This window comes from Pezoporus wallicus, unplaced genomic scaffold, assembly GCF_028554395.1.
Source record: "Pezoporus wallicus isolate ANWC-B61680 ecotype Strahan unplaced genomic scaffold, APGP_CSIRO_Pwel_v1 contig_2, whole genome shotgun sequence".
Lineage (NCBI taxonomy): Eukaryota > Metazoa > Chordata > Aves > Psittaciformes > Psittacidae > Pezoporus > Pezoporus wallicus.
In genome coordinates this window covers 2,536,756-2,548,459 of record NW_026639478.1, presented here as the reverse complement: position 1 = coordinate 2,548,459, position 11,704 = coordinate 2,536,756, and the positions used below count along the sequence as shown (strand labels likewise).

Sequence of the window (11,704 nt, the reverse complement as noted above, 5' to 3'; positions counted from 1 at the left end):
AATCTCAGCTCTGGGCAACACTCTAAGGCAGTAATGTCTTCACCATCCACTCCAGCGTTGGAGACAGAGATTTTCCAGTACATTGATGAACACCAAAGTGATTATATTGAGGTAGGAACTATATTGCAGTGAAATGACAAGTGGAGAACTGTTGCCCTGGAGGCCTGTGCTTTATGTGCCAAATGAGCGTTTGCCACATCGGTAATGAGCAGGTTTCCAGGTCTGGCCTCAGGTGTGCTACATGTTCTTCACAAAGCAAGGCTGCAAGGGGACAGTCTGTGCTGGGGACCCTTCAGGTGGAAGAGGGATTTGCATGGACTTCCAGAAACCAGATGGCTGCAGGCATCCTTTGAGTGTGTGCAGAAAGAGGCTCCACTGAGAGAAAATGCATGTGCATGGGAGAAGCAAGCAGATAGGTTGCTCTCTCACTTGCTGTAGCTCAGCATTGGTTATTGTAGGTTTGCTCTTGACAAGGAGAGGGGTCTTGCTCCCATGCTGGTTTGTGCTTTCCTTTTTTCATTTTCCCTGTGAAGAGGCAGAAACATAATTATGCCAGTCAGTATCAGTTATGCATAAAAGTGATAAGCACTTCTGAATCCTTATGAGGATCACTGAAGTAATTCATACATAATGCAATTTCTGCAATGCAATATGGTCAGCATCTAGTCTGCCTCCTCTTCCATGGTATTTTACATCCATGGTTGACAGTGGAAATGCCTAAGTGTGGGTACCCTCCTTGTTTAGAAAATCAGGACTCTCAACCCTGCGGACCCATCTAAGCAGTTCCTCTCAATTCTGAAGCCTTATAGCACCCATGACATTGCTGTGATGGGATAGAAATTAAACCGTCTTCCAAAGTGACACTTCTCATGTTAAAGGGCCAAACACTGCAGCATCCTGGGTGATTTAACTCCACTTCTTTCCTCCTTGTGCAGGATCTTAAGGAATGGGTGGCTGTGGAAAGCGATTCTATTCAACCAGATCTGAGGAAAGAAGTAATACGAATGATGGCGCTGGCAGCTGACAGACTTGTGGCACTTGGAGCGACTGTTAATTTAGTAAACTTGGGGTCACATCAGGTGCTTGTCTGATTCTTGTATTTAAAATATCATATTTGCACATGTGGTCTGCCTATTGCATTCAGTGCTATGTATATGCATAGGCATGTTATGACATACTGATATTTTTGATAGCTAAATAACAATTTATCAGTAGTTCCATAACTACATGATACCTACTGAAATCAGTCCCTCCTCAGACTGTCTGCAAACAGACTTGGGAGACTACACAGGCAATCCAAATGGAAATAGATGTTTTCTGCATATCATGGACAGTTTGATGATTTTAACTGGTGGGAAGCAGTCTGCAAAAGTAAAAGGCCTGAGTTTTTCACCAGGGCTCATTTTTACATTCTTCTGAGTAATGAAGCATTATAGTTAATGCATCGTTCTTCACCAAGGTGCCTATATGAGGGAGGTAGCTTTTACAAGGAAAATGTTGCCCAACAGAAGGTGCTAGCTATCTTGAGCATCACCTTTGGGTTTGGGAGCTTCTAACAAATGCTTCAACCCATTTTCTTAAGGATTGTTGGAAAGCAGCACACGAGTTAATCTCTGAGAAATCTTTGCCTTTAATTGACTTACCTTACTGTAGCTGGAGGCTGTCAGATTCCTATTCTAACAGGAATTCAGAACTTCGCTAATAGTGATTCCCTTTTCCATCCTCTGAGGGTTATGGGAAAGATTGTTGAGTCTAGCAGAAGGACCTTGCATCACAGCACTGCTTTAATATTTCAGGTTATGTCATTTAATAGTCGTAATGAATGCATTTCAGTTTAATGAAATGTTGTAATGAAAAGTTGTAATAATGCATTGCACTTGAAAACTGCATGCACTTGGCATGCAGTTATGATTGCCAAAATATATAGCAAAGTCTGTGTTGGCAGCAGGGGGAATGGATTACCTGTTGCTGGAGCAGAGACCAGAGATACTTTTCTCTGCCCAGGGCAAAAATAATGTTTCACAAAATGGGTTTTTCCTTTGATTGCTTAGCAAGAAGCAGCTAGATTTTTTTGGTTGCAGCAGGCCAATGCAGACTGATATTACTGGTGAATACAAGGAAGCACGCATTCCTTCTCTTATTTCTTTTGTGAGACATCCAGCATCTCTTGGCCAACCTCTTCTGCACAGTATGTCACAGGATTATTTTAGAGTCTTAACTTGCTTCAAACCAGCCTGAAATAGCTGCCTCCTGCCAGCAAAATCGGATTTTGTTTTTGTATTTGAGGTTACAGGCCTCCTACCCTCTGTCTGTGGTGAAATCAAACCCCAAATTAATTTGTGTGGCTTTTCACTACTTCAGTGTCACAATATCTGCTTTTTCACTACAGCAAACAGCCATTTTTGTCTTCCTCAGTGCTACAAAGTAAGAGTTTAGGAACAAGGCCATTTATGACACTAAAATATTAGAAGAGCTTCATAAAGTCCCTGCAGAATCTAAACAGGTGGAGAAAAAAGTTAATTCCTCTTGGTAGGTTAGGGTTGGTTTCACAGTCTGATTTGTGCACCTGAACAAATGACAGCCAATTGAGTATGTTGAAATATTTTCACTTCTGAGAATTACGGAGTGTTTTTAATGATGTTTGAAAGTTTTCAAAGGTTTGTTTTTCCTTAGTTTCTTTTTTTAATGTTTCTTTGCAGCTGCCTGATGGCCAGGACCTTCCACTGCCTCCTGTGATTCTTGGGGAACTGGCAGAGGATCTACAAAGCCCCACTGTATGTTTCTATGGTCATGTGGATGTGCAGCCTGCCAAGAAGGAAGATGGCTGGAAAACTGACCCTTACACACTGACTGAAATCGATGGTGTGTCATCACTTTTGTATCATTGTTTGAATACACAACTGAGATTGAGTGCAAGGAGGCTCCCTATATATTTAACCAAAGCATGAGGACTTCCCCATGGAAATCTCTGGGACAAATCCAGCAGCCTTGACTCTTGATGATGTGACTAGTGAGACTCATCAGTGATTACCTGCTTGATGTGGAAGAGCCACATGAGCTGTCAATGCTGCTTTAAAAGTATTTAACGGACAATTCATTTCTGCTTCAAATTATTAAGTTGTATCAACCATTATCCTCTCTTGCACTTCCTGTTCTTGCTTCATGATCCTTTAGTATCTTCACTTGCCACCCTGCTGTTAAGGAGCATTTATGGTGGAAGAATGTGAACCCCTCTTAATGTAATCATCCTTCCACTTCAGCTAGCTGAGCATGAAAAGCTCCATTCACTGAAGGAACAAAAATAATGGGTAGACGGTCAGCAGATGAGTAAGACCCAAAGAACCCTGAAATCCTGATTCCCAAGGCTGTGCTACACGCATTAAACTGCCCTTTCCTATTGGCTGGAACTGGTTCCAAACAGCCTTAGTGGGGTAGCTCCTATACCTTCAGTGGAGACTGCCACAGAAATTTACCTGAAACGAAAATCTGTCCCTGACTGTACAGTCAAACACATAAAGTTACATACCTAGACTTGTAGCTTCAAGCTATTACTGTGAGATTTATCTGTGGGGCTTTTGCTGCTTGTTATGTGGGCTGGCTGATGTGTATGGAAGCTGCATACTGTAAAAACACTTCAGGGGTGTGTTCACACTATGTCTGGTGTTAATAAAGAGCTCTTAAGAACAAAAGTGAAGCTCAGAAACTGGCATGTAGCTGAAACATGGTGTACATATGTCCTGGTTTCAGCTGTAACAGATTTTTGTGGTTTACTTCCTAGTAGCTGCTGCAGTGCTGTGTTTTGGCTTCAGTCTGAGAACAATGCTGATAACACTGCAGTGGTTTAAACCACACCAATATAAAAGGAAAGAAAGGAAAAAACAGAAGTGTACCAGTCCATTAGGGAACGCCCATCACGTTATTAAAAACAAGTTGATGAAATCCTGACTTTTCTGACACTTTACTTGACATACCACTACAGCTGCTATGGCAACAGGAATTTGCTGATTCCATTGAAGTGACAAGAGAAGTTTCAAAGATTGTTTAAAAACTTTTCTCTTCTTTTTAAGGAAATCTCTATGGGCGTGGAGCAATAGATAATAAAGGACCTGTCCTAGCTTGGATAAATGCAGTGGAAACATTTAAAGCCTTGAAATCAGTAGGTATCAAGAGAATTATTATTATTACTATTATTATTATTACTATTCTTATAACATCTCTGGAGGGATACCTTTACATTCTTGTGAGTTAGATGATACATCTCCGCCTCAACAGACTACATATATTTTGGAAATATTAGCTTATTTCTAATGCTATATCCAGGGCACTGATCCCACTCCAGCAAGAGTCTGCTTGTGAGCATTTCTCTTTTGAACAGTCTGTATGCAATGTAAATATGGAATTGCTGTCATTGAACTGTAGAGGAAAACACACTGAGGGAAGCATTCAATATGTATTACATACATTAAACAGCTTTGATACCCTGTTCTCTTGAGAGCTTTTAAAATGGTAAAATAACATGCAGTGCAGATAGCTCATGAAGACTCATCTCTGCTGCTACAGTCTGCTGATCTTTGGTTTTGTCTACCTACAAGTTACCTTCAATTTATACCTTCAATTTATACGTATGTATGAAGAGAGTAAGTATCTAAACCTGTTCGTACATAATAGGCTGTTCTCTCAATGTGTTCGATTTATCAAAGCAAATGCTTTGAATGAGTGCATTAACAAAGTACAAATACACTCGCTTAGAGACTGACATATCTTTATGAGCTAAAATTTTGCCTGAATTACTACAATGACCAACATAGTTATCTTTAAATCAGTCTGCATATTTAATACTTTTGGGCTAGTTGTATCTCCAGTGCAAAGCTAAACCAACACACAGCTGAAACTTTCAACATGGTTAGCAAGCATCTTTAAGGTGAATTTGCACAACGCGTTTTGTTAGATTGCTGAGAAACAGTTTTATGCCTCTTTTCTGATGTTACGGCACAAACTGAGCATTAAGTCTTGACTTCTAAAGTCCTTTTGCAGCCTTCTGGAAAACTAATGTTTTTCTTGCATCGACAGTACTGAATTGAACTCGGTGCCTCTCAAGTGCTAGCAAACCCATGTTATTTGTCCACAGATGAGCTGTTGGAAGTGGATATGGTTATGGGGCTGTCTGAATCTTTCTAGTTTTTCAAATCGCTAACAGCTATTTTGGCATTTTAACCAGCAAGCAAATAAAAGAAATCTTTGCCGTATAAAGTCTTTCCCTAGAAAACAGCACAGCCCATCAAACAATATTCATGAACATTTTGTTTCCAAATCATTTGTGGTCGTTTGATGAACCATTGGTGCACCCATCCATAACACAAGTTCATTTAATTCTACACATTTGTTCCTGCATTTAAGCTGAGTATTGAATCAAAACAGAAAACATCCTAAAGCCTGTAAGAAGAAAATGAATTGGAACAGGAAACTACGTTCAAATTTGTATCATCTCCTATGGGAAGTGTCAGCATTTCTAACTTGATCTATTCAATAATAGAAGTTCTCTAATTACCCTTGGAAATGCAGCCTTATGAACTAGTAGGCAAATGAATTAATGAGTGCTAAAAAGACAATTACAGTAGAATCACCAGCAGCCTTTTTTTCCACCATGTGAGTAACTCGGGCCGTAGATAACATGTTGGGGTAACCACAGCAGTGCCCCTCCGCCAGTGCTTCCCGCGTAGGCACTAACACTGGAAATAAAGAGGCAAGAATTTTTCTGTGACAATGCAACTGCTATTACACAGTTAGAATTTCCAAAGCAATTAGAATGTTTAATAGCACTGAGAGAAAGCCAATTTAATGAGACAGTCCAGCAAGTCTCCTGAAAACACAAAGAAGGAAAAAAAAATATTGCCTATTCTCCTTCAAAAATGAAAAGCAGATAAAAACATGAAGACAACCAATTTTTTTCTGGGAAACTATGTATCTGTCTATTACTGCCCTTTCTACTGAAGCAAACTGTATATCCTACATCCTTCTTTTCCTAACACAGCACGTACTACAAGCCAGTCTGCTTCTGATTTAAAAGTTTATTTATTTATTTTTGAAAGTGCTTGTTCCTTATCTAGATTTCTCTAATGTTCATTTAGGCTATGCCAGTGAACTTCAAGTTCGTAATTGAAGGCATGGAAGAAGCAGGGTCCTTGGGGCTAGAAAAGTTACTTCAAGAGGAGAAACAGTACTTTTTCTCTGATGTTGATTATGTTGTGATTTCGGACAGCCTTTGGCTCAGCAACAGGAAGCCTGCCCTTACATGTGGGAGTCGGGGAAATGCCTGCTTCTTTGTTGAGGTAAAGGACACAGGTTCATTTGAACTGTTTTTGGCTTGTGCAGATTTCCCTCCTCATTTCAGTTCAACTAGCCTTTCATTAATTTCACTTTAATCATAATTTCTCCAACTGCCTCCTTCTCCTCAGTCCCTTTCCTATACCATTACTCTCCTGCCACACTCCCAGGCTTTTCTCGTCACTCCCTCTGTACATCAACTCTGTTCTCTTTCAGCTTCGCCCCTATACCTCCCATGACTCTCTTGCTCCAAAACCATTTCTTCTGCTGCTCTGCCCTTTTGCAGAAGACGCTGCTTAGTGCAATGTGTTTGCCTAAAGGGACTCATTTTAGTTGGATCCCTGGGTTTAAAAGCCACAAAAAATTTTTGTAACCATTTCCAGAAGCAAGTAACAGTGGACTGTAGTATATTTAGCAGCTAACATAAGCTACTGTGAAATGAAGAGCAGAAGTTTCTCATCTGGAAACTTCCTGATGAAGCATAAAAGGAAGTCAGAGAGAAGATTAAAGCCCTCTGTAACTAAAGAAAAATCTGCATTAACCTTTATGTCTGAAAAAGAATGAAATTTGTTTTTAACCAAAAGGGCCTCGGCAGCCTTGATTCAATTCTTTTAAGTGTTGGTTAAGAAAAATGATGCTATTAAAACATCAAAAATGATGTCTGCCTGCTACCAGACAGTTGGCTGTAATGAGGTTTTGAGAAAAATAAAGAAGTTTGTTGCAGGAAAATAGTTTATGATAAACCTGAATATGAAAACGTGTCTGGAAAAAGAACGCATTTAATAAACCAAATGCCTCTTTCTATTCTAAAGCTGTATGAGTCAAGAGACTTCTAAATTCTTATTTGCTGCTATCTGAAATGAAGGTTGGACATATATTTTCTTAATGCAAATCAAGTAAGGTTTTTTCTTGCCTTTATTATGAAGATTTTGCATTAAATAGAAGGGATAGAAAACTTGAATTTATTCTGCAATGTTAGAAACAGTAAGATGCAAGTGTTTCACTTAGGAAGTATTTAATTTTACTGAAGCAAAAGTGGGAATGGAGAGAGACCCTTGCTCTCAAATGCCTGTTAAGTGCTACAGACAGATGAGTTTCTCTTTCTAGTAAACAACAGAGCCCTACCTTCTCTTCACCAAAGATGATGTTTCCATTTTATAAATAGAAACACATAATCATTTTCTATACTTTTGTGACCTTGTTTAAAAACATGAAGCCACCGGTTGTGATAGAAAGCAACCACTCACAGAAGAATAAGGTAGGGAGTGTTTTATATAACCAGTGGTTTTGGTACAGGTTGAATGTGGCAGCAAGGACCTTCACTCTGGAACTTTTGGAGGCATCATTCATGAGCCGCTGATGGACCTCATAGCTCTGCTGGGTAATAACATGCATCATTGCTCAGGAGTAACCGGGGAACAACAGCTAGCAATCAGCTTAAGGACGATTAGTGCCACGTTTATTTGACACAAGTAAGGCAAGTCTAATTGAAGAAAAATGCCCAGGTTTCCAAATCTCAGCATAGCTATTGTGGCAGCAGCTGAGGAAGGAATGTCCCCAGTAAGGCCAGGACCTCAGACATGTGCCTATTAAGCTGACGCTAGTCACATGTCAATGAAGAACATTTAAGGATTGCTGACAACTTGAATACATACACAGGTAGAGACGCTTGATGTTTTAATGCTGATTTGTATCTCAGTAGGATGATGTTTTCATGTCAGCACTTAGGCTGACACACCACACACTATAAACAGCAGCTCAATAGTTTTCTTTATAAATACGAAAATACATCAAGTTAGGTGCCACAACTTGATGGATGCAAGCAGTTGTTAGTAGTTAGTTGGTAGGCTTACTCAGTCAGTAAAGAGTTTGGTAGAAAAGAAAAGGTGCTGTGATTGCCAAGTGGAAGAAATAAATCCTACTTGCACTGATATCTCTGTCTTATTTTGTAGACAGCCTTGTGGATCATACAGGTCATATTCAGATCCCTGGAATCTATGACAGTGTTGCTTCCCTGACAGAGGAAGAGAGGCAATTATATGAATCTATTGAATTTGATCTGGAGGAGCATAAAAACAATAGTGGCGTGAAAAAATTCCTCTATGGCACCAAGGTAACACAAAACCTGTATAAATGGTCAGCAGAAAGAATTTAAATCACTCATTCAAAGCATTTATATACAGAGCCAAACTGAAAGATCAACAACAAACTTATAATAAAGGAGCACAAAGCATTAAAAGGTAAATAAAATTAATCTGCTGAAAACATAAGCTACCGCATCTGGGGAATGTGATTCAAAAGATGAATAATCAATGAAAAGGAATGATGCAAAACTAACAGTATTGCTCCCCCTGCCTTGCAACTACCCCCATGCCTAACTAGCCAAATAAAATAAGCATTAAAACCCCTGCACATGGGTTGCATAGTAGAAAAGAAATTATATTTGTCTCTGAAAAATGGGAGGCAGCTTTAGGCAGATGTGTTTTGGGTGGTTTTTATTTGTTTAATTCAGATTTTAATGTCTGCTGAGCATGCCAAAAAAGCACCCAAAGCTATAAGCCTCTCTTTGCCAGCACTTAAAAATTATATCCTAAATAAAAAGCAGCAGGTAAGGGCTGGCTCAGAAGGATCTTTCTGCACAAGAGTAGCAGCTGGGAGAAAGGAGTGATTCGTTTTTTTATCACTAACATAATTATACTGGTATAAGTTCTAACATGGATGCTTTTATTTCCATGAAAAAGCTTCCAAATTAGCTTAAGCTAGACTGTAATAATCAGTAATACAGAAGTATAATGTAACTACACTATATAAGTTTTGATGCTTTACAGATATGAGGATGAAGTGGTGCAAATTTTATGTGTACATAAAGCCCCAGTCTCATAAAACTGGAGAAGGAAAGGAGCAGTGCTCTTGGGTTCTGCATGAAGCCTAATTTATATTTTATATATTTCTCCTTTCATCCTTAGAATAACCATTGTCTTTTATTTTTTGGTTTTTTTTTTAACCTTTCTTACCTTCTCCAGAAAAAGAGATCAACTTTGTTACTGAACATCATCTTACCTATTGTATTATTTAATGCTCATTAGTAGAACTTATTTCCTGGTATCATCTGGTTAAACTGGTAACAGGTTTCTCCTGCGAGAAGCTCCAAGATCAACAGATGGTCAGATCAGAAGTTGTTCTGATTTTACATTGTGTTAGAGAAATTTACTTCTATGATATTTTAAAACAATGCTCTGTTTTTCTTGTTGTGCATGGAAAGCTATTCTCATCCAAATATTTAAAAAGGTAAACGAATGTTGACTGAAAGAAGTAATTTTTTTTTTCAATGAAAAGGTGTGTGCATGAGTTTAAATTACAAACATATTTAAAATACAGAGATCTCCACATACAAATTTGAGGACAGAAAGTTTGTTTCTTCAAATCAATTCATATAAATCGTGAATGGCTCCAGTGTCATCCCTTACATTTTCAATGTCACCTTTTTTTGAAGGAAGAAATACTTCTGCACCTGTGGCATTACCCTTCTCTCTCTATTCATGGGATTGAAGGAGCTTTTAATGAACCAGGAATTAAAACAGTCATTCCAGCAAAAGTAATTGGTAAATTCTCAATCCGTCAGGTCCCCCACATGGACCTTTCAGTTGTGAAACAACAGGTAAGAGACAAACCTTTTTTGGCCTCTGCTGTGTAAACTAAGTACTTCTCAGCACCTCATGAGTTTGTACCCAAAATAGCAAACTGAGTGTTTCTAGCATTTATTTGTTTCTGAGAGCAGAAGAAAGTATGTGGGTGTAAGCTTGAGTTGCTTCTAACTGCAATGTGTTTTTGCTGCAGGTGGTGGAGCACTTGGAGAGTGTCTTTTCCAAGAGAAATAGTCCAAACAAACTGAAAGTGTCTATGCCTTTAGGTGCAAAACCCTGGCTCGCTGATGTTAATGATCCACTATATAAAGCAGCAAGAAAGGCAATAAAAATAGGTATTTTCCTTCTTCTTTTTTTTCTCATTCTTAATGTGTCTGCAAGTGTGCAGGGGAATTGTGCTCATCTTGCTGAATTGAGGCATCTTTAATAGGAGTTAGCCAAAAGACCTTATTTAGTTTCTTTGTGTACCGATACAAACCCAGAGGTTTGTAGAGTGCAGCTGATTCATGAAATCAATTTGCTACAGGATCAAACCAATTTCTACTCAGATGCTCTGAATATCAGCTGTGTCCTCAAATATATGGTAGCAAAGGCAAGCACCTTATTTCACTTAATAATGAATTAATTCTTCCCATGTGTTTCAGTTTTCGGAGAAGACCCAGATTTTATCCGGGATGGTTCAACAGTTCCTGTTGCCAGAATGTTTCAGACTATAATGCAGAAAAGTGTGATAATGCTTCCAATTGGTGCAGCCAATGATGGGGAGCACTCCCAGAATGAGAAAATAAGCAGGTTTCTTTTATTTGCTGATTTGCTCTGTAAGAGAAGGGGGGAGAACTGAAGTCGCCTGGTATACCCATGCCTAAAAGACAGATGGAAAGCTTTGCCATGCACTGGACAGTCCCAAACTACTGTCTCCAGCAAACTTGTTGCTGTGCCAAACACAAATTCCCAATGTATTGTGTACAGATATACATTTTTTCACACGAGTGTCTACCCAGTCTAAATACATTGGCAGTGAAATTAAAATTGCCAATGGAATTTGCCTCTGGTCTGAAAAATTATGATGTATACGGGCACTCTTCTGTCACAGCATCCATTCTGAAGTATGCCAGTTGGATGTATGCAGGCTAATGGTTAAGTGAAGATTTTTATGGCTTTCAGTATAAATAAAGTTGCATTTATATTACAGAGACAAAAACTGATGTAATTATACCAAAATTAACTTAAACTTGCCACTTGCGTTCATTCTTTCAGGCATTATGGTAAGACACTGCTCAGCGTGTTGTCTGAACATTGCTGTAGCTTCTGAGTCATATCATGTTGAGCTTGAGAAACTGGAGAATTCTACAATAATTCTCAAAGTGTTTTTTTGTTTCCCCTTACTATAGCCTCAACCCTTTTGGCCACAGACAATAGTAATTAGGGGATGCAACACTGGGGAAAGTTTTCTTAGTAAACCCTTTCAATTCTCCTTCAATGATAGTTGAAGGATGTCCAGAATTTCTGTGCACTGGGTCCTTTTTTTGGGTGACCAATCTTGCAAATTCTTCTGAAGACTCTGAAAACTATACTAATTTCAAGAGCAGAACAGCTTGACACGTCTTCATTGTTTTTCTTTCCTTCACAGATACAACTACATTGAAGGAGCCAAAATGTTTGCAGCCTTTTTCCTGGAGATATCAAAGCTCCATCGGCACTTACATGAAAATTCCAATACAGAGACTAACAACTGA

At 38.9% G+C, this 11,704-nt stretch overlaps 1 protein-coding gene across 1 annotated transcript; it reads left to right on the top strand.

The window, feature by feature from the left end:
- Positions 1-11,704, top strand: CNDP1 (carnosine dipeptidase 1). The gene is made up of 11 exons (XM_057414758.1): positions 1-111; positions 936-1,079; positions 2,700-2,862; positions 4,068-4,156; positions 6,129-6,329; positions 7,621-7,705; positions 8,277-8,437; positions 9,818-9,982; positions 10,162-10,303; positions 10,613-10,760; positions 11,599-11,704. Exons 1-11 carry the CDS (start codon positions 34-36, stop codon positions 11,702-11,704), a joined length of 1,482 nt encoding a protein of 493 aa, XP_057270741.1. The 5' UTR covers positions 1-33.

Coding starts and splice junctions, on each gene's coding strand:
- CNDP1 (XM_057414758.1), top strand. CDS start 34: ATGTCTTCACCATCCACTCCAGCGTTGGAGACAGAGATTTTCCAGTAC. Junction 2,863..4,067: donor CACACTGACTGAAATCGATG/GTGTGTCATCAC, acceptor CTTCTTTTTAAG/GAAATCTCTATGGGCGTGGA. Junction 9,983..10,161: donor TTTCAGTTGTGAAACAACAG/GTAAGAGACAAA, acceptor TTTTTGCTGCAG/GTGGTGGAGCACTTGGAGAG.